Genomic DNA, 27942 nt, shown 5'->3' with positions numbered 1-27942 from the left:
GGAGGTGCTGTTTGGACAATATTAAGCCTGTAAAGATCGTTTTGATACTATAATCTACAAACTGGTGCTAAAATTAATGCAATCGTCCATGCATCCAGCTCATAAACCTAGCATAGTATGCATCATTTATTTAAAAAACCCACTACAGCAATTGTGCTTTGGTTTGGAAACATGAAATTGGCTGCATTAAGATGTTTTTGACAAACATGAGTTTGTCTATCCTTCCTCAACACTTATTAGTTTCCCCCATTAAAATCTGTTTTCTAGAATGGAAGTACTCTGTTTTCTGTGAAACAAGAGAAAGAAATGCAGGTGCATCTTTTCAATATTGCACAGGAGATAATGTGTTATTATTCACTACATGTACATCCCACCTTTCTTCTAGTGTAGATCTCAAGGTGCCTACATAGGATTCCTGTGAAGAATCCCATCCAGGCGCTAACCAGATACAAACCTGCTTGGCTTCAGCAAGGTTGCCCTTTGATCCTAATCTACACTGATAACCATCTGTGGGGCAGCCTGTCATATACCAGTCAAGCAGAAAGAGGCCGTCTCTGTGTATATGCTGTAACTCACAGTTATTTTATTGTGTCTAGAAACATTAAAGTGTGACTAGTACTGCCATCCCAAACAGGTCTACCATGGGGCTTACTTTCAGGAAAATACTTTTAGGATCACACTGTTAATCTGCTTTGGGGGTTCATATCTCTAATTCTTAGCACTACAAATGACAGTAAGATATGGTAACCTGTTTATCTTTTCCATACTATTGTGACATCCAGTTAATTAAGCAATTAAATCCTACTCAGAGTTGCAGTCTTCTAACTTTTTGGAAGTAAATAGACCTGAAAAGGTGTAACCCTGTTTAGGATTGCACTGCTAGTCAGTATGCAAGGCTAAATCCAACATATAGTCATAAGATGGACAGCTGCAGCTAATATGCATATTTGATTGCTTTCTGTAATTTACATACATATTTTAATGAAGATGGCAGGTGCCAAATTACATTTGACAGACATGTAAAGTTTCTACAAAATTCTTATTCTGTAATGATTTTTGAGTGTGAAAAATCTGAATCAGCTCTGTAAAAATCCCAAGGAAAACAACAATGAATGTAAATTTGTATCCTTTGTAAAGCCAATGTATCCAACCTTTAGTGTTCTCCATTACATTTGTAAATTTATTTATGATGGTATAAAAACAGGTTTTTAAAATAACACTTTAAAGGGAGAAAATCTAATAAATTATACAGAAAACTTAATTGGTTGTTTTGTATTTATTTGGATACTATCATGATGGAACAAAAGTTATGCTGGCAGTAAGTCAGGCTTTACTAGCCTATAGTTTTATTTTCTGCTACACATTGTTTACACATTATTTTCTCCTACACATTGTTGAACACTCTAGCCAGCACTAATGCCTATTATTAAGTATATGTTTCTATATATCCAGTATTGTCAGAAATATGTAACCAGAAAGATGGAGACTTTCAGGGCAGGATACAGACAGCTTTTTAGCTCAACTCTTTAATTCTTTCTTATTTCAGCCCCCATCACGTATGACCTTTATCTATGCAAGACCCACGATCCCTAACATAGCCTTTTGGTTGGTCAAACAGCATGCCCTCTTCCCTTTTGCACCAGCCCAAATGCTGTCTGGATCCAATTCCTGATCTAAATCTCAGTACAATTATCATCTTTTTTTTAAAAAAATCCAGCCATTTCATTGCCAAATGCTGCATTACAGATGCTGAAATCAAGCAGCATATTTCCATAGAATATAATTTCAGCTGGCCAGGTTGATGAATTTTGTATAAAGTCTGCAAGCCAAGCCATGTTTGCCTGCAGGACCCATAAAAACTACTGGCTTTGAGGATGGTGTTAACTGACCAATGGATAATCATCCCTTGTATGATAAAAAATAGAAAAGCAGAAAATAATCTCATAGCATCAGGGACATTCCCATGCCTCAGGATAATAGCCTGTCCCACTATTTCCATTAGTAATTCAGATATAGTAGTAGTTAATATTTCTAGTACGCCAAAAAGTGTGATTAGTCACCACCACATTCCCCCAAAGTCTGAATGTCTGTTGCCTTAAAAAGCCTCCATTCATTTTCTTAAGATCACTTGACATTTTTTTTCCTTACATGAGGAGAAAAACTGAGTGATAAAAGCTCAGGCCTAGTGATTCGGAACAGTTGCCCTGGTGACTAATTGCTCTCTCCCATAAATGGAATATTGGGGCCTCATGATCAGCAGAGGGAGCAGGCATATGCAAATTCCTGGGCTTCTGGGAAAATAGTCGCGATTCTGCATAAAGGCACTTGGGAACATAAATCAAACTCAACAATTATTCATTAAAATAACACAACCCCTAGACTTATTTCTATAAAGCTCTTTCCGTTCACAACTCTCTCTCAGTCCTGGTGGCTCATTATGAACTCAAGGGGACTCAGCAATTTAAGGTTGAGGCTCGGCAATACAAGCCTGCATTCCTTCTCTCCCATCATCAAGCAAGCCCACGTGGGTCTCGTTTCGACAGGGGCTCCCACAAAACGGGGACCAAATCCTGACCACTAACTGGCCAGGGAAGGTCCATTCCTCTCCCCTTTGCTTCCCAGGAGATCCTGACATCAGGGTCTCCTCTCTTTCAATTGTAAAAAACAGTGTGTTTAATGTGGCCCCCCTTTGCAGGAACTTCGGGAGTGAAGGCCATTTGCATAGTCAAGCCTCCTGACCTCATTCCCACAATCCTCCAGTATTAGCCATATTTCTTCTAAGCATGCCTCATTTTCTAATGGGACTGAGCATATGTAAAACAGTTGTCTGAGGCATCATGGGAGAGATGTTTCAGGCTTATTCTGGCAGCAATCCTTACCACCAGGTATAATTTACAGAATATATACATAATATGCAAAGGAGTGCGATACTGTATTATTAATCAGTTGGAACGTTAGGCACACTCAAATCGGCATGCTATCATGAAAGTCAGTCTCTGCATGGTAGGACCTGGGTGCTATTGATGTTTCAGTGGCTGGGGCCATGGCCTCCAGTGAGTCTACCCTGACCCGGGCTTGCCTGACAGGAAAGCAGGAGTGCCTGTTGAACCTGTGACCTTTTCTTTGTATGGCTCATGCATAAGAGCAGTCTTAGCTTTCGGCGTAAACCCCGCTTGAAGGTCAGAGATGACAAACTCTATAATGTGGAGGCACTACAATACAGAAACTGCACAGGGCCGATCACAACGACCCCAAAATTTTTTGACGAAGACTTTAGTCTTCGGGTTGGGACCCCGACCACCCAATACAGTAAAGAAAAGATTAAAACACAAAAGGGGGCGGGGAACTGATGGGTATTCAACATTACTTCCTGGCTTGCAGTAGTTCCAAGGGTGGGGAGTATGCAAAGCGTTCAATGTGTTTGATATGCTTGCGGACCCAGCAAACTATAGCTATGAATGCTACCGCTACTATAACTTGAAAAATTAAGATTACAACAATGGGGTGCAGCATAACATTTAGAATGCCTCCAGCTGTAGGGCTCCATCCAAGAAATACCTCCCACCAAGTGTGTTTGGCAACAGAAATAATGTTGGCAGAGATTTTTGCAATCTGTGCTCCATTGTGTAAGACAGTGAAGGTGGCATTTTCCCCTGTCTCCTTGACCTTTTGCAATTCCTGATTCAAGAGGGGGTGAGTGAGTAGGCTGCGAATGAGCTCTAGACCAAGACCAAGGGAGATGTGAGAAATACACTGATACAATGCGGGAGACAAAGACATTTCTTGCTTTGTCCATGTTGGGGTGGAAAAATTAAAGTCACAGCCGTGTATAGTGGAAATATTGCAAAAACATCGATTGATCTTGGGGAGCATAGGTTGCACATAAAGTGAATTTATAATAGCATAATTGCAACTCGTCCTCAGTTGCAACTTGGCCCATATACACCAAAGCTGATTGGGACTCCTTCATGGAGTCATATTGGCATTGCCCTGAAACCTGTATTTTCGGGTTCAGGCAAAGGTGATGCTCCTCGAATGCATTGTCTTCACATATAAATCCTAACTTTTCCTTATGTCTGCAACCTTGGACATTAACAGTTTTCCAACCGGAAGGGGTATCTCTAGCCCATCTATTACTATCCCGGGCATAGAATACTGTATCTGAATTCATTTGAAGACCAAGAGACACAACTGGATATGCGATAAAAATGTCACTGGCATCTACAGTAGTAATTAATAGAGTTAGTTGTTGCGGAGCGCGATTACAGTTTTTTTTAGGGACCACCAACTTTTCAATTGAATTTCTCTTTTGGTCACATGCACCTTTAGGAGATGTCAAATTTCTCGAGGAATATGACCGTCCATTACACCCATGGCGGTCGCCAAGTTAATTGCTTGTGCTTGAGTGCAAGCAATTGCTAAAGAAACATTTTCTTGAAGAGAAAGAAGGTTGTCCGTTATGAGGCGAAAGTCTCCTTCCATTACTTGTTCCCAGGTAATTAACAACAAACTGCTAGCATGTTGTACACCAGCCAAAGAATGCATAGATTGTGTGATAGGCTTTCCTAATGTAGCCGTGTCTGTGGCGGATCGTGATAATTTATTGGACAGCACTTCCTGATTGGCTGCATCTAACACCGCCATGCTTGCTCCAGTGGGTGCTACCCAATCTGCAAAACCGCATTTTGATCTTTTGGGTGGCATTTTAAACTGTAACATATCCATCCACTTTTCCCAGCCTATCTCACCAGGCCGGATATAGGGGGTGCATTGCTTAAAGAGAAGCGAGGTGTCTAGTCCTTGTAAATCAATTTTAACTTATTTGGCTGACATTTGCGGTTTAATTAAGACCGCCTCTTGCCAATTACATTTCAACACTTGGGATCCTACCACTGGATATTGGAGAGTTTGGAGGGATTCTACTTTATCAATGGATTGAAGACTAGGGTGGTCAGGTTACTTAGTGCCAAGGAGTAATTGCCTTTGATATGGATGGTATTAATGGTGAGGGTGCCAAGCATAATAAATTTTAGATCGCTCATTGAATTACCACATTCCGTGTTGTTCAAATTAACGACCCAGTCGAGGGGTCCTCGTTTTGACATCCCTTCCCTTTCAGCGGCCCAATTCAGTGTGTTCCATTCCATGGAGGAAAATAGATATTCTTCCCCGTTTGGGTCTGTCAATGTTATAGGGAACGCAGTAGTATGGGGAAGGAAGTGGTCTGTTCCAATCGACACAATGATTTTTAATGGGTCGCCGATATTCCAAACAGCGGCGGATATAATGGCTATCAAACAGGGTGCTAACTGTGCACTGGAGGATTCTGTGACTGGAGCCTTGGAGAGTTACTTCCTGAGGGGCAGGCTTGCAGGGCCTTGGTCATTCTCAAGTCTGTATACCCTTTTAAAACTACAAGTGTTTCTGGGCTCCAGGCTAGATAACACGTCATGGCCTCTCCAGAATCCTGCTTTCCACTACACTGGTACACATTTGTAAATGTCTTGTGTCAAGCTACAGAGCACGGGGGATTTCCTGGAGACTCTGGGCAGCCATAACAATCCCAAACTTGCACTTGTGTTTCGAATCGTTCTGCCTGTACAAGGGGCGTGCCTATTTTTGCTGCAAGCAGCACAAAATAAAATATACTTACCATCATATCCAGCAATCGGTTGGGCTGGGATGCAACCTGTGGAAGGAATTACTATGTTTCTCCAGACATGTTTTCCCAAAACTTTATTCATGTGATTGCATCCTCCCCCCTTGGCTGACTTGGGAGAGCAGAGACGTCTTCCAAAAGGGTCATGAAAGTATCAGCCAGGCAGACTTGGTCGGACTGCACTTGTACGCTTAAGGAGATCTGTTTTACATTTATTACAGGCATAGACCTCTTCGTTGCTATGAGGGCAGGAGGATCGCTAGGAGTGGTTACTTCCGGTGCCTTCCCTTTCCACTCCTTCAACGGAAAACAATGAAAATATTTGAGCCTCGGATCTGCTCCCCTTCTAGGGATGACTACTTGATAGACAGCAGGGGTTACTCTTTGTGTGATTTTTACTGGCCCCTGCCACTTTGCCACCAGAGAGTGCTCTTGTTGGAACAGCTTGCGATACGTAACCAGTTCCCCTACTTCCCATTGCTGGGGATTTCGGACCCAACCCAATCTCTTGTCCACTCTCTGTTGGACAACTCCTAGCTGGCGGGCTACTTGGCAGTGAATTTTGCTTAGTTCACCCATTGATCTGTGACTAAGGCAGGCTCTAGTTCAGAAGGGACCTGTGTATCTATCCAGAATGCTTCTGGCAGTAGCATTTTTTGCCCCATCATAACCAGGTGTGGGGAGAAACCATGCACAGCCTTTGTTCCTCTAAGAGCCATGAGGATGATGGGTAACTTCTCATCCCAGACCTTCCCAGTGGATCGCACCACTTTCCTGAGAGCTTTCTTTAAGGTGCGGTTTGTTCTCTCTATGGCTCCGGATAACTGTGGCTGTGCAGCAATGTGAAACCTTTGTTTAATTCCCAGAGCCCTACATAGCTCTCTAGTACTTCCCCAACCAAGTGTGAGCCCAAATCTGAGTCAATTACACGTGTGATTCCGAATCTGCTAAAGACATTGTTGAACAGAATTTTGGCTGTGGTTGCTGCGGTGTTATTGCGGCAGGGAAATGCCTCAACCTAAATTGCGACAGGAAAATGCCTATATGGATCTATTATGATAAGACAATATTTGCAGCCTCATGGGGTACTGGGGAGATCAATTTGGATCCGAGCCCAAGGCCCTTCAATTCTCTGATGCTGAATGGAGGCTTTTGCTCCAGCAGGGTCTGCGCAAACCATAGCACAGGCGAGGCAATTATTAACCCATTGATCTATGTCCTTGCGCATACCCGGCCACCATCCAGTCTCTCTTACCCTTTCTAGGGTGGCATCTTTGCCTTTGTGACCTTGTTCATGGACGAATTGGATCAGATCTCCCTGTGTTTCAGTGAGGGTTGCCTTCACTGTCAATGGCCCAATACACTCCTTCCTTCTTTTCTATCACATATCTGCCTGTGGGATCTTTCCCTGCTTCAGCTAGCTGCGTTATCAAGGGGTCTCCCTCCTGGAGGATGGCAAGGTTTAAGTACAGGAAAAACTGGGAAGCTTGCCTCCTAGTGGTAACTGCATGAACCGGGAAGAATTTTTCCACTACAACTGTGTCCAAGTCTGCATAAGTGGCAGCCTTTGCTAACTCATCTACCTTGTTATTCCACTGGCTAGTGGGGGAAGAGTCCCTCTGATGTCCCTTGACATGGGTAATCCAGGTTTGACCAGTCCTGGCTAAAATACGCCCAGCCACGCTATGCCACTTGTCTGGATGTGGTATCAGTTTTCCCCCTGAGTTTACCCCGTCGTTCTCAAGCCAATTGGAAAGCCAAGTTGTGGCGGCTCTGGCCACCCACTCTGAGTCTATATATATAGCCAAGGAGATGTCTAGGAGCTCAAAGAAAAGGACCCTCCGAAGGGCTTCTATTTCTGCTGCTTGGCTGGAGTGAGGATGCATAGAGTCTGAGAGCTCATGTCCGTCCGAGATTCTGATTGCTCCAAATCCAGTCATGGCTCTCCCTTCTATGTGAAATGAAGAGCCGTCACAAAACCAACACGTGAAAACCCTGTAGCAGTGCTTCCTCTAAGGATCCACCCCAAACTGCAAGCCACGAATTCCTCTTAAACTCAGGTATAGGGCATTCGTGTTCTGTCCCTACAATCATTAGAACATAAGGGAAGGGCGGCTCCTTCAATTCTCTCTGAAAATTGACACCTTTGCTTACCAAGGCTATCGTCCATTATGCAATTCTATTATTGGAGATCTGCCCGTTCTGAACTTTTCCGGACAAAATATATTTCAATGGAGCATGTGAGGTCTGCACGATAACTTTCGCTCCACCAATAATGAATCCCCAGTGTTCCAGACTCCATACTAGGGCTAAGCATACTTTCTCACAAGGGGTGAAGCATTTTTCTGGCTGTGACAAGTTACGGGATGCATAAGCTACCACTCTCATCGCTCCGTTTTGGTTCTGGCTCAGGGTGGCAGTGATGCTTTGTGCAGAGGTGGCTATTTGGATATAAAATGGCTTTGTCATGTCAGGATGTGCTAGTGCGGGGGCTTGTAAAAGGCTTTTCTTGAGGTCGGCAAAAGCTAACTGCTGTTATCTTCCCCATTTCCATTTTGCCTTCTTCTCAAGCAGTGCATATAGAGGGTGAGCCTTATCGGCAAAATTCTCTATGAAGGTGCACAAGAAATTAAATGTTCCTAGCAAAGCTCTTGGTTAGTGTGAATTGGTGGGGGCAGGGAGTTTTGCAATCACTTCCACCCTTTGTGCATCTAGGTGGAAGTGATTGCAAAACTGCCTTCAGCTCCTAGTGTCAGTCCTAGATATTTCACCTCTGTTTTTACAAGCTGCGCCTTTTCTCGGCCCGCCTGGAAACCGGTGTCCTGCAATAAGCTCAGTACTTCCTGTGTGATTACACGTGTCTTTGCCTGCTCATCTGAATGGATTAGGATGTCGTCTACGTAACTGATCACGGGAGGAGGGGCTTAGCTTCTCTCACATCTGTACTACGTGCATGTGACAAATACTAGGGTTAGAATGGAAACCTTGGGGCATCCATTTAAAAGAATACTGTTGTCCTTGGAAGGTGAAGGCAAATTTGTACCAACAAGATTCATGGAGCTTAATTGAATGGAACTCATTGGCTAAGTCCAGAACGCTATAGTATTTTGACTCTGCCACAATAGCTGCCAAGATCTCATTGTATTTTGCCGCTACTGGAGCTACCGCGGGAGTGATGGCATTTAGTACTCTGTAGTCAATTGTCATTCTCCAAGTTACCCTGTCTGCCTTTAGTACTGGCCATAGAGGTGAGTTACAGATAGACTGCATGGGGAGAATTACATCCCATTTCAAAAGTCCCTCAATTGTTTTAGTGATTCCAACTGCGGAGGCGGGGGATCCCGTCCTTCAAGTAGTACACAAGCATTTTTAACTAAGCCACATTCCGCCTTGTCCTTAGTCCAAACATTGAGAAACTCAATAGTCCAGGGGTTTGATGTGATAGGTGCCAATGGGAATGGTGCCTTAAGGGCGATGCATCTATGCACAGCATTAATGAGAGGAGGACCGTCTTCTAGCTGCCACAACAATCCATTAGCTAAATCTATGGTGAGCCTGTTTGTTCCCAGAAAAGGCATTCCCAGAATACCGGACTCTTCTTTGTCCTCGCAAGCTTGGATTCTTGTATGCAATACCTCCATAGTAATGAGGATGTTCTCCCAGAGCTTGGATGCATGGGAACCTCCAGCAAAGCCTGAAAGGGTTGCAGGAATGTGGGAAGGCTTTCCAGCAACAAGGTCTGGGTGAAGTACATTTAAAGTGACGCCCGTGTCTACTAGGAGATCTGAGGTTTGGATATTCCCCAGGGTCGCTATGCCCGCTCGTACCATCTTAGTCTCGGAATGAAGAGATAGCAATCAGTACCTTTTTTCTGTAGTTTAACCAAATCAACACCAGTCCTTTGTAGATTAGATGTTTAAAAATGTAAAAGAAAGTTTGGATCCTGTCGAGCTTATGCCAAATTGATGACTCTGGAAACTTCTGCAGACGATGAATATGCAACTTCTCTCTGGAGATCCCTCAAAGGAGCCCCCCCGGGATTCCCTTTCAGCCAAGGTAAGTCTCCTCAAAGTATCTGTGCATATCTTGGACAATTCTCTAGCTGAGAAATGTAGGCAGAAGACATTAATTTGCCTTTTACTACCCTGAACAGAAGTGCTAGCCTGCCCCCGTTAGGGAAAGCAACTCAGCTCGCCATTTTCCAACCCCGGAAGTCAGCTGCTCTGGTCTCTTGATCCAGTCCCCTGTATATTGCTGCCTTAAAGTCAGGCTGATTGAAGTAGCAGATTCCATTTACTGATGAAATTCTATCAGCTAAGATGTCTAGCATCTTCTTCCTGCCTAAGTAGCTCTCTGGGCTCTCCCCGGGACATTGTTTGTCTTCAAAATACATTGCTGTGGCATCCATTCCAGGCCACATTAGAGGAATGACAGCCTGCATCCACCCCACTTGGTCTCGTGTAGTTAGATTACGGGCGTTAACTCCCGCATCAGATTTGCGCTAGTTGCATTAGGTAGGGTAAGCCATGGCTACCTTTGCCATCCAGTCTAAACCATTCTATTAAAGGGGCCTACAGAGTCGGCTATCGCTTTTGCTTCATGTGGTTTCCAAGGAGCATACTCAGTGATTTTTTGAGTGGTGACTCTTCCCTGTCCTACTTGAGTGTTTATTACCTTCATATGAATTGGCCTTAAGGGAACTCCCTGTTCTTCTCCGTTTTCCATGGGGGCAGACTGGGGAGCCTCATACCTCCTGGGTCTCCAATCGAGATTGAAAGGGAAGACTGCCTGGGCGTCTTGGGGGACTGTATCTTCTGACATTAATTCCATTATGCCTTTTGATGACATAGTCTTAATAATTGAAATGAAGGCCGTTTGCCTCTTAAGTCTATCTCTGCTTTGTACTTGTCATGGTTGACCTCATCATACATATCGATCTTTTTCTTAGCTATGTGTTTCGCCAATTGTTCTGCGTCTTCCAGCTCCTTCTGCAACTCTTCTATGTGTTCCCTGGCCTTACTATACTGCACAAACAGCTCCTCATATTTTTGTAAGTGGGCTAAAAGGGTTGCATTAAGGACCCTCCGCTCCATCTGATTATTAATTTCAGCACCTCTGAGCTGCTCCAGCTCTCGAGTAAAAACTGCCTTCCGATCTTCAAAAACTTCCTCCAGATCCCTTTGAGTAATATCTAACCGTGCTTCTAGTTCCACATTCAAATCCTGAATTTGGTGTTGCGCCACCTCAAGTTGGGCATTGCAGCTGGTCCTGAGTGACTCCATTTCTAAATTCCTTATAGTTCTCCCCATCTTCCCACTCTATTTTGGCTGCGTGTTTTTCCTTCATTGCGGTCATCTCTATGTCCTTTTCTTTCCAACACAGCTATTTCCCTGTCTTTTTCCTCCTTCAGCACAGTCATCTCTTTCTCTATCTGGGCAAGCCTGGAACTTAGCTCCTCATTTCGCACAAGCACACCTGCGATAAATGAGGTAGCATCCTGGAGCGCAATGAACATTCCCCAGGCAGCTAACTCCTGTTTCTTTGACTGTCCAATTTTTCTTTTCTCACACGACTTCTGGAAAGCTTACCTAAGGGTGTGGAGAGGGTCGAGACTCTCAAAGGACCCTACCTCCCCAGGGTTCTTTCCTTGCCTTGCCAGCCATTTTCCAAATTTGTCTAACTTTGGTTTCTGACTCATTTCTACACACTGCAAACAAGACCACTATACCACAACTCACCTCACACAACCTAATCTTACCTTAAGCCTATTCACTTAACCTATCTTACTATACCTTAAACTAAAACCTATGTCTTATCCTATACTCTTATATCTATGCCAAAACCTAAAACCTACAATCCTATTCCTTTACTTCACTTCAAACTTAACCTAGTCAATTACACTACAAGACCTCTCTCTCTCCTTTTCCAGCCCCGTGCCAGCTCCAATGCGAGGGAGACAGTTCAAACAAAACTTTCCGCTGCCTTTTCACTATGTGTTAGCTTCAGCAGGGATTTCACAAAACTTCCAATTTAGTTCTAAACAACACTTTTCCTACTCAATTCTAAGGGAGGGTCCACCGTTTCCGACCTCGCATCAGCTCCGGGGGGCGGGGCAAGAGGGGGATTAGGGAACAAATCAATTTAAGACTACACCTCTCTGACTGCGCATCAGCTCGGGTGTTGTGGGGGGGGGGAGAGGTAGGGATCCTGGGGGAACAATCTAACAACAATCTAACCTTATATCAAACTAAAATCACACCGTTCCAACTGCACGCCAGCTCGGGCTTGTACTTATGCAAATTGTAGACACTAAAAAGAGAGCTTGGAAGGTTTATCGGCTGGGAGGGGTGCCAGTCTCCACAGTCCAGGGAAAATGTCTAACCCTAACAACACAGAACAGGGCGAGCAATTCACTTGGGCCTCTTGCCTTGGCGGGAGCGACCCTAGGAGGACTTATTGCTACACTTCTTGCAATTTTTTTCCTTTTCTCTTGCCTTTCAAAACAGTGGGCGGGGGAAAGGGGCTATAGTGCTTCTTTTAATGTCTTTTATATATGTCTATGTGTGTTGATGCAGATTTTCCTAACCAGAGGTCCTAGCCTATTTCCCACCCAGAACAGACGCATTGAAACAGCCTTGGGGCGTCTGGGGCTTTGGGGATCTTTAGCTACTTGTGTTCGAACTATACTCACGGATTGGGGCGGCCTGCAATCCTTGTGGAATAGTCGGGGCGTCTTGCTAAAGATCCTTGCAAGAGGTGAAATGGGGAAGCCAACCCACAAAACAGATTTGCTCAACTAGAGCCACTCACTCACATGCATTCACACAGTTTTAATATCAGTCTTTACAGCCAAATTCTGGAGCTATTCCACTGAAAACCTTCCCTCTACGTTCTGAGCGCTGAAAGACACATGTGCACTCGTGTAATTCAGACATTCAGGAAATGCCCACATTTGAACACCAATTTGTTACCAGCAATGCTTTGAGTCTCTTATGTTTAATGGGGAAATTAGCTAAGAGACTTGGTAGAGGGAATTAGGAGTGAAGGATCTTTGCTTTCAATGATACGGAGTTTGGATTTTCAGCCAAGAATAGTCCAAGCAGTTGTATTTTATAATGTTTTACTTAAGTATGTAATAAAAGGATTTACACTAATAGGTACACAAAACAAGCACTCAAGAAACTAGGAAAAATAGAGGTTATCAATAGAGGAATTTAAGAGTCGTTGAAGCAGGTAATATTCACCTGATCCAGAAGAGGAGATGTCCTTTCAGTGGAAAAATGGGGAGAGAGAGAGAGAGATGAGCACGACCAGTGTGGCACACCCTATAGACCCAATTACAGGAGTGACGGGGGGTACAGACTGCAAATGGCACCCTACAGAATGCACACTGAAATGGATTTTGACCCATATTATATAGGGATCCGTCGGATGGGGATTGTTGTTTCTAAGGAGTCATAGATGGCTCAGTGATGGCTTTCTTGAATGGATACTTAATTAAAACAATAGATCGGGAATTCCATGCATTTACTAGAATGATGGGCTGTGATTGAATGATTTGTTACTGATTTTGGCTGACCCTCAGGAATGGAGTTTTTAGGAAAGACAAAGACCTTGAGTGGGAGGATGGGTCTTATCATGAATTTGAATGGAAGTCGCAGAGTGGAGATGATGGGTCAAAGACTGAGGCCATCGACAGGTAGCAGAAGATCAGAGTGAGAAAAACACTTACCAGCAGTTCCCATGTTATTATGCATCCTGTTTGGGTGGAGGCGTTGGGGGGGAATAGGTGAGACTACACTGAGAGGCAGACTTCAGGCGCCAACCAGAACAAGCTCTCTGCTATGTCCACTCCACTTTAGATGGAGTGTTTTCTTGGCCTGTTTCTGATCAGACTCCGTTTTATTTAACAGAACTAGGAGCCCCACTCTCTCTAGGCACTGGGGTACTCCATTTTATCAGGCAGCGCCTCTCAGTAACAACTCCCACTTCTGCTCTCACTCTTCCTCAAGATAGTAGCATCACCTGGACTTAATGCTATCTGGTTTTTGGGAACTGAAATGTTTTTATTGTTATTTAATTTGGTTTTATCTGTTTCTGGAATGCAAATTGCCGTGAACCACCCTGGGCCCAGCTATTAGAAAGGGTGGTCAAAAATTCAAATAAATAAATAAGACATGTCATCTTTTCAAACAATGGTGTATTCCACACATACTGAATTAGGTAGTTAAGGTAATATGATCATTTATTGTTTACTAGTTTGAAGGATCTGGAAAACAGCAATAAAATATAAAGGAGCAAGTTTACCCAAACAAATCTAAACATTTTGGATGTATTTATTAACTGATTTGCAGAAAGGCAAACTGGTATTTTCAAGGCACTTAGCATTGTCAAAGGCTCACTTGTTCCACTTAATTAGTTCATATATATATAACATAGCAATTACCTACCAACCAAGACTTGAAAATATCTGTTGAGAAGCTCATTCTTACTACCTTTACAAAAATACAAAAGGGCAAAAATTATCTTGTAACACTTCAGACTTCTGAAGAGGACCTTAATGAGGAATACGCTCTAAGACTATAAAGGCAGCTATTGGATTTCCCTAAAGCATTATATGGATGCAGTTATTTACTTGGTTAAAATGCCCAACACCAAATTCCTTGAAACAAGTTTGAAGTACTTTGAACAGCATCTTCAGGAGGCTCCTTGCAGTATTCTTTCATTTTGCGGAAACAAATGCTATTCAAGTGCCACAGAGTCATGGCAAATCAGATTGGGGTGAATATTCCCCCCAGCCTTACTGGGAACCAAGATTTCCTGTTGAACAAAACACAAAAGAGCTAAGCACTCAATGAGAAGCCACAGTTGAGCTTCTGTTAACACACAATTCATGTGCGTGTCTCTTTTGCTCTTCAGAGAGGGGATGCTTGGGACTTGCTTAATGTTGACGTGATGGGCTGCTTGGGAGGTGGATTTTCAAACTGTCTTCTTATTCCTGTTTGTATTTCTTTCTTATTAGCATTAGAACCAAACCAAAGACTTAGCTTGCTAAACAATACAATCAGGGAGGGTGAGGAATGGAACCTACGTATCCAAGAGTCTTCAGACATACCCATTATTTCTAGTTCACTTCCCTAGCACACACTGGCATTGTTCAGACACATTAGTGGCAGAAGGGATTCGACCTTGCCTATCAGGCTGTAGGAACATTGGTTGATGTTAAACATTGTCGAAAATTATTCCCGCTACCTCCCTGGGAAATTGACTGACTTTATAGCATAGCATTCTACCCTTACACAGCAGGAAAGCAATCTTTTAAAAGCACAGCTAATTGCCCCAGACAGATATGTAAAGCTCGCTGCTGTGGTGGGATCCCAGTTTGATTTGTTTTATGGCAGATTTGTGCCTGTGAATTGGAGATAGTTACAGTCTCAGACAGTTTGCTTGAAAAGACTGTGTTAATATTCTGAGTAGGAGAACAGCAGACACATGGACATTAAAGGGGAAAAACAGTAGAAGGTTTTATGTTGAATCTCTAGGTGTCAGCAAGTTAAAGGAAGACAGTGCCATTGCATGGAAGCAACTCAGTGAAGTGAGGTAGTGGCAGGGGGGAGCCGAAGGAGAAAGTCACTGCCTTCAAATAACAAGAATGTTTTGATGCAGGATGCTGTACATGTCTGTTCAAATGTATATGGAAGGGAAAGACAGGGAATTTGGTGGTGGGGATGGTGGTTAATAGATTTTGAATCAGGTTTCAGAGGTGCAAGTGAATAGAAAACTGAACTCGAATTCTCAAGGACACAAGGTGATAGACAGGGACCAAATGAAACACTGCAAAAGAACACAAGCAAGCATTTAAACCAGCACTACTATGCCGGGGTGCAAGGGGGGGGGCTTCTTCATCTCCCAGAGATAAATAATATATTAAGAAAACAGGCAAGCAAGGAATGATACACAGTAACAGATCCACAAAGCCCACAAATTAACTTTATTTGTTTTACTTTGTAATCAACATTTTCCCATTACCCTTAGATTTGCTTGAAATTAAGTTCAGTCCTCTTACACAATATATGTTAAAAGTACGTTCCATTAAAATGAATGGAATACTTCAAGTACTGTGGAACTTCCTATGGCAAGAGGCTTTTGTAGATTCCTCCTTCCTTGCTGCTGCAAGCCCCTTTTTCGGCCCTTTTAAATTTTATCTCTTAATGATACTGTGCTTCTCTCCCCAGGCTTTGTGCAAGGCTGGCATATGACAAGCCCAGAGGATTCAGTGGAAGACTTTTACTTTTCTGTTGTTATTTGGCTTGCAGTCTTAAAATTCTGTACGACATGGTGATAAAATGACTGTTCTAAATCCATTTGGCACTTCTGTGAAGGTACTTTAAGGCATCAGGTTGCCAATCAAACTGCATCTTAATCAGAGGCCTTCTTATGCATGCTGTTATTGGACTCTGGACAAACACGGTTGCATATTTTCTTGCAAGAGGAAGAAGATGAGCTTAAGGGTAAAGGCAGATTGCATGTGATCTAATGATTAAGGTGGAGGCCTGGGTTCAAATCCTTGCATAGTCACATCTCTCTCCAGGTAACCTTGGGCCAGTTTGTCTATGTGACAAACTGTGAGGCTATATACCTCATTGTGAGTTCCTTGAAGAAAGGTGGCATAAAAATGTAATAGGTAGACAGGCTCATAGTGCTGCAATCATGCTCTGGGCTTTCCTGAATGCTAACTGGCCTGCCTCTTCAGCTGAATCATCTCTTGTCTGAGGCAACCCATTCTCCCAGTCAGGAAAAAGGGGGCAAAAGAGGTAGTAGTGAATACAGTTCATTGTAGCCAATTGCCTGAAAGCAGGGTAAGAGAGCCCCCTGCGGCCAAACTCTGCCTCTGCTGACTCCACTGCTGCTTTTCCTGGGAGTGGGGCTATAGCATTCAACAGGGGTGGCCAAACTATGGCTCAGGAGCCACATGTGACTCTTTCATACATACTGTGTGGCTCTTGAAGCACCCCCCCAGGCCGGCAGCTGGCTTGGAGAAGGCATTTATCTCTTTAAATCACATCTTCAAGTCAATCCAGCTGCTGACTTGGAGAATGCTTTTAAAGTTAAAGTTGCTTTCTTTCCACATCCCCCCTCTACCTACCTACCTTCCTTCCTTCTCTCAAACATCTGACATTCATGTCTTCCGGTTCTCAAACATCTGACATTTATTCCATGTGCCTCTTCCTTTAAGCAAGTTTGGCCATCCCTTTTATAGAATAAGCCATTCACTGCTATGCTGTAGTAAGAGTGAATAACCTGTCTAGCGGTGGCTCAGCCTCATCAATTTCCCACTAAAAAACCCTTTCTCCCTCTCCCCATACAGTTTTCATTGTCACACACACACATGTGCATGTGTTATGAATGCTCAGGCTCAAGCAAGGCAGCCTGTCTCATAGGTATTCAGAAGTGCATTCTAGCTACACAGCCATGTCAGGTTCTCTCTATGCCTACATGAGATCATAAAATGGCTTACTCTTCTCGGCATTGCCAGTTTTTCAGTCCTTTCTCTCATGAGGTAAATATCTTTTGTATTGTTTTCATTTCTCTAACTCACTGGCTACTTTTAAAATCCTTTCTCTCATCAGCCAAGAAGACATTTCTGCCAATCTTGATTAGGCACACTTTCAGCTCTGTAGAAGGTACAAAATAAGATCTCTATTCTGATTCAGGGAAATTTTCTTCTGCCTGGGAACATCCCAGTTGGAACTGAGTTTGCTTGTGAGATAATCTTCCAGAGTTTGTTGTTCTGGAACTCCATGTAGTCAGGTGCCAAGGGAGCAAGCTGACTGCTCTCACAAGCACTGAAATTCTTGGAAATGGCTTGAAACCCCATGGAAGCTTGAATTTAGCTTGGGCTAAATCATGTCAGATGATACTGGAATCTTGTATTTTTCTAATTTTTTGACTGTAGTTTTCCTTTTAAAAATATTTTCCCTTTTACTCTTAAATACCATATCAACTCTGATTTTCTTAAACGATTTTTTATAACAATGCTAAGCCTTGAAATTTTTACTCCATATGCCATCTCCCAGCTAGGTCCATATTATAAATTTGCTCTCCAGATATCACAGGGAGAGACATTTTTTTTCCTGTAATAATAAGTTTTATAAGAGAAGTTGTGAGGCTTCTCGGAAGACCTGAACATCCAGTATAATGGTGTGAACACATCAAAAGTTTTGACAGTGCTGGGCCAGCAAGATAGGGCAGAAGGTCAGAAATACCTCTGCTCTCTTCCTTCTACCCCCAAACTACTGTCTGATGTACATCTGTCTGCATGCTATAAAAACTATTAATTACTTCCATAAACACAGATAATCTGGTATTTCATACTACTCCTATACTTTCTTTCACCCTGTTTTCTTTTTAAAACCTAGTGCCTTAAACCGTTATGCACCTACTATGTTTATGTCCTACACATGTTGGTGACATATTTAAAAGGAGCCACAGTTGTGCTGAAAACATATCACAATTTAGGAAGACTTTTTCTGTTAGTTTAGTTTTTAAATCTCTTCCCTTGCCAAATACTTTTTTAACTAGCACTATATTGTTATATCTTAAGAGGAACCAGTAAGCCCACGAATATTACAAAGACATTATCTCAAAAGATATCCAAGTATGAGATTTGCACACAAATGTTCTGAACTTAAGCTTTAACATGCCTTGGAAAGAACTAACCAATTTCTTCTGTTGTCAATAAAGGACATGTGACAGTACTCTAGCACAGGGGTGGCCAACGGTAGCTCTCCAGATGTTTTTTGCCTACAACTCCCATGAGCCCCAGCCAGCATGGCCAATGGCTGGGCCTGATGGGAGTTGTAGGCAAAAAAATCTGGAGAGCTACTGTTGGCCACCCCTGCGTCTAGCATATCAATGCATTTGGAGTGTTAACGAAATCATTGGGTTTTCCAACATTATACAAAATATTTTCAGTGTGTTATATAAAATACATCCAGTATTTTCTTTCAGTCTGTTTGAACTTTTTCAGGTCAGTGAATTTACAGCTTGTTTTCCCACCCCAAAGAAATCCCATGGCTGTCAGTGTGGGAAAGTTCCCTTGCAGAAAACAGGGACTTTATAAGAAACTGCAAGATGACAGCTTTCAAGATGGGCTTTCTTAACATTTATCCCACAAAACCCACCAGATTTTAGAATATTTAGGCTGGGACACAAGGAGAGATTTACAAACCATATTAACGACTACAAATTTTTAGTCAAGTGTGTTCAGGAAAAAAAATTAAGCAGTGCTGCTGGAATGTGCCACATTACAAAGACTACTTGCTAGCAGATCTTTTGTTATATATGAGAAAGTCAGAAACATCATGCCAAACATTACTGTCATCATATAGGTAGGTCATGGAGGACTGCAGAGAGGGCTGTAGAGTGTGGCGGTGATACTCAAAGAGCCACAGAACAATGCCCCAGACCAAGGCAGCAAAAAGTGGAAAGGGATCTTGTTTTGGCTGTGGGATGTAACCTTTCTCCACTGCAAGTCGGGACAGGCCAAACAGGATACGAGACAACAGGTACATGTTTATCTAAATGGAGGAAGAGTTGAAGTCATATTAGACAAGAAACATATTCCAAAAGAATGATTATTTCAACTAGTCCTCATGATAAGAGACCACTATGGAAGGAATCCTAAACAGGTCTACTGAGATATAAGTCCCATTTTATTCCATGAGGAAAGAGTTTTTAGGACTGAGAGGGTCCTCCATAATAGGATGATTTTGTACTCTTTCAGCTGCACTGCTTGCATTTTAAGAGGGCTGAGCAACAGGTCACATCTGTTACAAAATGCATTTCCTTCAACGTGAGCAACTTCCTCTCAATTGCTGCTTTACCATACTGACAGCAAGAACAGTCAAGTCCTACTTGGAGTCCAGTCTGTTCCTGATTCCACGCAAACTGAGCCCTTCTATATTTCCCCCCTTTTTCATGTTGCCCATTGGTAAAAAGCATTTGTTGAGGTAGGAACAGGTTGGTTTATGCATGCTTTTTTTATGAGATTAGGATTTTAAATTTTGCTTTTCAATCTGTTCTCTCTGTTCCCCAACTGTGTCTTTTATCGTGAGTGCATGTATGTTATAGATTGTGTTTTATTGAAAAGTGTTCTTTTTTAAAGTACTGCATTTTACAATGTGTGGAAGGTGTAGCTCTCTTGCATTTTTGCAGTGCTCTCTGACTCCTTTAGGGATCAGTTCCAGGGTCATGGGACCTGCATGGAGGACAAGCTGCAAGAGCTGTGTGAGCTGGAGTGAGGAGGAACAACAAGCAGTTGACATTGCTCTTCCTACCCATTTGGCATGCACGGCTTAGAAGAGAGGCAGATTTCATCCCCTTGTTCCTCCTTAGAAGAAGGGTTGGTTTTCATACTCTGCTTTTCTTTATCTTAAGGAGTCTCAATGCAGCTTACAGTCACCTTTCCTTCCTCTCCCCACAACAGTCACCTTGTGAGGTAAGCGGGGCTGAGAGAACAGTGACTGGCCCAAGGTCACCTAGCAGGCTTCATGGGGAGGAATGGGGAATCAAACCCTGGTCTCCAGATTCGAGTCTGCTGCTCTTTACCACTTTACCCTGATGGCTCCTTGCCACAGCTCACCAACCATCATGGGAATGATATTTCTGTGATTTTGGGAATGATCTTTCTGGTGGGCAGAAGGAGTTGCAGTGATGGGGGATAATGTGAGAATAATGTGCACCTATTGCACACAGATAGGATGCTGCCACTTAGAACCACTTTGGGGACTCTAGTAAAAAGATAGGCTTCCAATAGAATGTTGCTCTTCATTCTGTGCAAAAGTAAAGGTAAAAGGTAAAGGCAGTCCCTTGTGCAAGCACCAGTTGTTTCCGACTCTGGGGTGACAGTGCATCACGACGTTTTCATGGCAGACTTTTAATGGGGCGATTTGCCATTGCCTTCCCCAGTCATCTACACTTTACCCCCAGCAAGCTGGGTACTTATTTTACTGACCTTGGAAGGATGGAAGGCTGAGTCAACCTGGAGCCAGTTACCTGCATCCAATTTCTGTTGTGCCAAGGGGCTCCTCATTCTGTGCAAAAACTCAGCTATATAAGAGTGCTCTTATTGCCATATCTATCAGATTCCATGAAATCACACATCTCACTATCATCCTCATCACAAGTGTTTCGGGGGGTTTTATTGTGAGCAATTTAGATATTATAGAGTATTCTCATTAATACAAAAACACAAATTTGGGATCATCCAATGAAATGAATAGGAAGCAAGACTGAAACAAACAACAGAAATACTTCATAGAGTTTCATTGGCCTATGACTGGTAAAGAATCAATATCACAGTACTGGCTAAGTTGTGTTTTGTATTTTCACCAAAAGTAACATCTTGGTCTTTATTTGACTTGTTTAGATATTCTGATCTCATTTGGCTTAGCACTATTCCTCATCATACCATCTTCTTTACAGCTGGCATTTCTACAGGATGTACTAAGATGAATCAGCATAAGGCTTATTGCATGTACCACAGAGAATGCATGGGCTCCCTCACCTGTTTTAAGGAACACAGAGTGTGGCTGCAAGGAAGAGTCCAGAAAACTCTGTACTGTCATAATACTATTCTTTCCCTCTCATCATTTTCTGGAGCACCTCATTGAGTAGAAGTTACAAAAGAACTGGTCTGTAGCTAACACTGGTGCTCCTAAGAGTTTTGCCTATACAGAAAGTCAACAAAAGAGAACCACTATGGAGCAACAAGCATGATTGTCATCACTTCACGTTCTTTATGTATCTCACTGGTACAAACCCAGATTAGTCAGCACACAGACTTTGTTGCTTACCTGACTGTTGATATTATTATTTTCCCCAAACACTAACCAGCCCCCGATACAGGCTGCAAGGAAAGAGTGGAATGGGATCTTCTTTCCCTGTATTCGGGACTGTAGGGCTCTGAGTCCCTTGTATGTAAATACAAAATATGCCAGGTTTCTAGAATGTGTGTACGTTGCCTGGGCAATTGCTTTCAACTTCTCCCTTAAGCTGAAGAAAGAAAATGAAAAAATGCAGATAATTCTTCCCTTCCCAAAAACATGTTCAGTCAAAAACTGATTGCCAAGCCACTGCCCACAATCCACTTCAAGAAATCATAGTGAGAATTCATATCTATCCATGCTCTGCTTACATTCATATGGGCCTGTTGCTACATGCTGTAGGTGGGGCTGTTCTGGAAGATGGTTCAGAAGGTTCAACTAGTTCAAAATACAGTGGCTAAGACAGCTAGCAAGTACAGTACAAGTTACAGAGACCCTGGTGTTTTCCAAACAGGGACAGGATTTTGTGACTTCCCTGCTGCTGGCACACCTGCAGATGAAGCACAATGACAATGGGACTTCCATGTGGCAGGTTTCCCTGAAGTTCCCTTGGTGCAGTCCCCCAACAGAGGCTGCCCTCCTCCCCTTGGCCACCAAGACTTTTCAAGTTTTTTTTAAAAAAACCTTTATCCTATAGGAACCTGCCTGTTTGTTAAGGTCATCATCAGAGGTTCTACTTTGTCCCAACCCCTGGCTATGATTAAAACAAAGTGAGTTTGCACCAGAAACAGGTCTGTCTTGCAGTGGCACTAAGATTGTGGAACTCACTCCCCATGCCAAAATTACAAACCATGTGAAAATGTTTTTATTTCCCCAAGCTTTTAGATAAAATCTTTTTGGGGGGGGGGGGGGGGGCGGGGTTGCTTTATCAGTTGTCCTACTTGAACAATCTGGGGGAGATTTTAACTCTTTTTACGCAGCTGGCATTCATAGAGGGCAGAGGCAATGGAAGTATAGGGAACATTTCTGTCTGGATGCTTTGTTGCCACTGTGAATGTCTCCATGTTTGCAGCAGTAATGGAAACTACACAGAAAATAGGCACTACTGTGTGGAAACAGAGTCTTATATGCTCACATAGCTTTTTAAGAAGCGCAAGAGCTGGAACTTATGAAATCTCATGACTTTATAAAGCAATGATATAAGTAGCTGAGAAAGAGAAATGCCTAGAAATGTACCTTCCACTCTTGAACAGAAAAGTCATCACCAAAGCATGGGGGGCACGAATTTTTGCTCCATACCTGTCACAGAAAAAGAAACAAAGTAATAAAACACATGCAAACTTTTACCTTTGAATCCAGTGTTTGACTCATTTGCCTTATAAGCCATGAAGCAGCCAAAAGAGATTGTAGCCTCTGGCTTATAAAGCACAATACATTCTCAAGTATTACCTACCATCCTCCACTATGTGTGGGAGTTGAACATACAGATTATACAACCTAGCTAGTTTGCCTTGCATGCAACCGTCTCCATAAAGGGAACAAAGTCGACCTGTGCCAACCTAACTTTAAAATGGATGGATTTTAGATGCGTTATTTATTAAAGGTACAAATGAAACTGAGGCTCTATGCCTAGGCACCAAAAAAGCCCACAAGTGATGCTGGGTTTTCCTTCCATTTCTGGTTGCAAATTAGAATGTACTAGCCAAATCTATATTCCAAAAAGTCAGTTGAAATCTTCCAAGGTACAGTAGCTGATAGTCGACATACAGGTCTTTTAAAGATGAATAAACATCCTTACTAGCTTTTGAACCTTCCACTATTATAAATCACTGTAACCAACAGAACAAGCTCTGCCTGTTCGTCCTGCAGCAGAATACCTTGGCTCTCCTGCACAGAAACGAAGGCACCTGATCCAGCCTCACTTTTGCCAGAAGAAAGAGATCTCAGCAGGGCCATAGCCAGAATTTGGAAGAGGGGGTATTTACATTTTTACATTTTCCCCTCTAGTGGGTCCCTCTTTGTCTGCCTCTCTTTCTTCCCACCGCCCTCCCCTCCCCTACAACCAACTTGCTTCCGGGCTGGGAGCAGAAGTAGTCCCCAGCCCCCAGGCAAGTTAAAGGGCCAGCAGATCAGCTGTTTCACGGGCCCTTTAATATGCGTGGGGGGGGGGGGCTGGGGACTGCTTCTGCTGCCGAACCACACGCTGTTTTAGTGGCAGGGAACGGAGGACTGCAGCGAGCTCACCACCACCCTCTCTTCCCCATCAGTAAAATAAAGCATGGACTGGCAGCAGAAGCAGGCCCACGCGGGAGTTAAGGGCCTGTGAAACAGCTGATCCATGGGCCCTTAAAGTACCGGGGTGGGGGGCTGCTTCTGTTGCCAGGAGCAGCTCCAGGGCAAATAGGCCCTAGGCAGGCAACCCCCCCAGTGCCCCCCAGCTCGCCCCCACCTGTCTCCATGGCGCTCAGCTCGCTCACCCCCACCCACCGTGCTCTGCTCGCCCTCCACCACCACGGCGCTCCCCCCGCCATCCTCCCACTCACCGCAACTGCTGCCAGTCTGCACGCTGTTCTGGTGGCAGGGAAGGGTGGGCTATGGCAAGCTCACCACCATAACCCTCCCTTCTCTGCCCCCAAAACAGCGTGTGCGGCGGCAGCAGAAGGGGCCCCCAGCCCTCTCAAGTTAAAGGGCCCATGAAAAGTTGATCGGGGGCCCTTTAACTCAGGCAGGCTGGGACTGCTTATGCTCCCCCTCCCCGCCCCAGAAGCAACCTCTCCACTGCCCTGGAGCCATGGCAGAGACCCCAGGGGCTGGTTGGGGCCCCAGAGTCAGGGGGCCTCTTCCAGAAGTCGGGGGGGGCTGTGTCCCCACAGGCCCCCTCGTAGCTACGGGCCTGGATCTGAGCGACCATATGTTCCTAGCCCCCCATCTTGTAGTACAGTCCTAGAGACTCAGTAGATTTGGAAGGGTGTCAGTGTACAGCTACAACATGCAGAAGCCTGATTCCACCACCCCATCCAAACTTCAAGCGGGAAAGACATCTTATCTTTCTGTTGTTGCCCACACCACTTAGCTCAATTCCCGCCCTGATAGCAAGGAAGCCCCCTAAATCTCAAAGCAGGGTAAGGGATAGGGTGGGAATGCAGATGGGCGAGGCAGAACCCCCTCAACTCCGTCCCGGCTTACACAGCTCCGTTACGGAAGCCCTTGACGACGGCCAGTGCAGCCCTGTATTTCTGCTCCTGCAACAAGGAATTGATGGTGTAGAGCAAGGTCTTCAACATTGCTTCAGCGCTCATAGCTACACAGTGACAGGCTCCAACACCAGCCGGCAGAGGCGATTTAGTTAGAGCACAGAATACATAGAGACGGAGCATGGAGAAATCGCGTCCGGATGGAAAGCGATTCCCCGTAAAATAGTTCCGCTCCTGCTCGAGCAGAGAACGCAGAGCACATCATCCTCTCGCTAGCAATATGCGCCAACAACACGGGACTGTGCCATTGCTTCATTCCCATCCACCCTCAAAGTACAATTTGAGGACAATGGCTATTACTCCCCCAATTCACACAGCAGTTTGTATTTTTAACAAGCCTTTTAAAAAAACACATAGTGGATTGAGTTTAAAGGAGTTTAAACTTGAGTTTAAAGGAGCAAGAAATCTCCTTTTATTGGGCAGGAAGAAATTATGCAACAATTAGGTCTTCAGTCTTTCCGTAATCTTCCTGTAATGGTTGCCACTGTGACCTCCCTCTGGCAAAAAGCTTCAAAATAATTAGGAAGCCTGGTCTGTAGTCAAAGAAAGTCAGTACTGTTTAACACCTATGGTGCTGGTTCAATATACTTTATATTTCACCTAGAGAAGCAGTTCCCAAAGTGGACAGTACAGCTTCCTGGGGCACAGTAGGATTACCTGGAGGGGTGCTAAGAGGCAAGGGAGCTGTTTTTCTGAAATTTTTTTAATCACTATTCTTCACTATGGACAGTTGTTAAGAAGCTTCTTGTTGCATTTTTAAGGCCATATTTGGTGGAAGGAACATGGTTTTACTGCTGGTCATCCAACGTCTAACCAAGCAAAAAAACTGAGTGGATTACTAAACATGGTGATTTAAGACTACTGCTAAGTGACCATTGGAAAACTGTTAGCAGTTCATCAAATCCATCCATTGCTTTGAGAATTTACAGAACAGTGAAGTAGTTACTAAGTGTGTCTAAGTTGCTTGCTAAATGAAAATCAGACTTTGAAAAGCTGGGGCTCAGAGTAGCACAAGAGGCTGCATCAGTTTTATATAATAAATTAAACTAAAAAGTTTTATTTGAATTTTGAATAAATGTGTGATTGTTTCCATTTTGAATTTAATTGCTATTATCTTACTTAGTGGGTTGTGCAGACTGCTATTTTGAATAAGGGTTTTTATATGGCGCAGAGTGGTAAAGCTGCAATACTGCGGTCTGAACTCTCTGCTCGTGACCTGGGTTCGATTCCGGCGGAAGCTGGATTCAGGTAGCCAACTCAAGGTTGTCTCAGCCTTCCATCCTTCCAAGGTCGGTAAAATGAGTATCCAGCTTGCTGGGGCGGAAAGTGTAGATGACTGGAGAAGGCAATGGCAAACCACCCGATAAAAAATCTGCCGTGAAAACATGATGTGACGTCACCCCAGAGTCGGAAACCTTTCCTTTTCCCTTCCTTTATATGGTAGGGTAGGGAATCACTGACCTAGACCATTGCATCTACTTATCTTGTATTCTGCCATTATGCCCATATAATTATAATATATATATTCTGGGAAAGAATATATTGCTATCAGTCATAGATATGCAGGTGGACAATCTGACTTGTGAATTTGAAATGTCTTGTTCTTACAGAGGTGGTAGCAAGCACCATATGCATATTGCTGTTTTACACTAAGTTTTAAAAGGGTGTAATGTTTTGGATTTCATGGTTAGAGTGCCTCCCAGTGGATTATCTGCCAAATTTTATTTTGTAAACTAACAGAGGAGATTAACTCATTTTTTACAAGACCAGATATGACTCTGTCGGGCGGGGCCATGTGTGCCATCATACATGCCAGGGTCTGGAGATACAAACTTTATAAAGTCAAAGTACAGCTGCCTTGTCGGGGAGTGAGAATATGACTGTCCACCTCTCTCTCTACCAAGATATAAGCAGCTGTTTCTACGCATACATGGACGCACCTCTGCTCCCTCCTTTTTCATGGGATAATGAGTGCTTGGACAGATTCATTTATCAACAATTAGGAGGAGTCACTAAGATAATATCAGCAGTTAAGAAATATTATCATTATTTTGCCATTATCCACTCCCCAATCACGTGTTCCACTTTAGGCCAAGCCCACAGGTAGGGTTGCCAATTCTGGGTTGGGAATATCTGAAGATTTTGGAGCAGAGCCTGGGGATAGCGGGGTTTGGGGAGGAAAGGGCCCTTAGCCGGTTTCAGTGCCATAAAATTCACACACCAAAGCCAGAGGAAGTGATTGCTGTAGTATGGAAATCAGTTGCGATGCTGGGAAATCTCCAGGCACCACTTGGAGGTTGGTAAATCTACTCATATAATAGAATCAGTCATTAATATAACTCTTTCCCTCCAAATTCAAGCTGTGCTATAGTGACTTAGCAATACTTAAGATGCAGAAAGTCCTGTTGTGAATTATCCAAGTGGGCAGCTGTGTTGGTCTGAAGCAATTGAACAAAGCAGGAGTCAAGTTCTGTACCTGATCCCCTCGTCTGAAGAAGTGTGTTTTAGCACACGAAAGCTTACGTTCTGAATAAAACTTGGTTGGTCCTAAAGGTGAACTTGATTCCAGCTTTGTTGACAATTATGTCTAACAGCTCATATGCATGCTTACTCAGAGTAATAAGTAAGACTCCCAGGCCCAGGTGCATGTGGACAGGTTGGCAGCCAAACAGTTACTGGTGTTCTCCTTTAATGAAAAACAAAACCAGGGAATCACTAGTCCAGCATAAAAGCACATACTGTTCTGGTGATCTAATTCAGTTACTCTCTTCAAAACTCACAAAGACAAAAGGCCTAGTTCACTAAATGCACACAGTTCTATTTTTTGAAGATTGCAAGGCTTTTGAAATCTCATGACCTCATTCACAATAATTATGTTTACAGCTGACAAAGAAAGATGCTGAGCAACATAAATTCCTTCATGAAAATCATCACCCAAGTGGGAGGTGGGATGCTCAAATTTTTCACCCATAACTGCTGAAGAAAGGAAATGATTAAATACATACAAATGTCTATGTGTAGAATTTTCTAATAGTCTTTCATTCTTTGCATTCAGTCATTTATTGGTTCTTTTGACTCTTTAGCCATGAAGTAGCTGCCTGTGGCACCTGTCGCATCAACCATCACCAGTGGTCTGACCTAGCCTCAGATCGCAAAGCATGGAGGCACACCATCCACCAGGCTGTCTCTTCCTTTGAGAACG

The 27942-nt window shown here is 43.5% G+C and overlaps 1 protein-coding gene across 1 annotated transcript; it reads right to left on the bottom strand.

Annotated features, from left to right (window-relative positions):
• Positions 1-18894: 18894 nt before the first annotated feature.
• Positions 18895-24927, bottom strand: PXMP4 (peroxisomal membrane protein 4). Its single transcript, XM_060230991.1, has 4 exons — positions 24673-24927; positions 22723-22785; positions 21517-21715; positions 18895-19239 (listed from the first exon to the last, which is right to left on the bottom strand). The coding sequence occupies exons 1-4, from the start codon at positions 24861-24863 to the stop codon at positions 18976-18978; spliced, it is 717 nt and encodes a 238-aa protein (XP_060086974.1). The 5' UTR covers positions 24864-24927; the 3' UTR covers positions 18895-18975.
• Between the last annotated feature and the right edge of the window lie 3015 nt (positions 24928-27942).

This window comes from Heteronotia binoei, chromosome 2, assembly GCF_032191835.1.
Source record: "Heteronotia binoei isolate CCM8104 ecotype False Entrance Well chromosome 2, APGP_CSIRO_Hbin_v1, whole genome shotgun sequence".
Lineage (NCBI taxonomy): Eukaryota > Metazoa > Chordata > Lepidosauria > Squamata > Gekkonidae > Heteronotia > Heteronotia binoei.
Note: the sequence above shows the minus strand (reverse complement) of the source record. Positions and strands in the feature narration are given on the sequence as shown.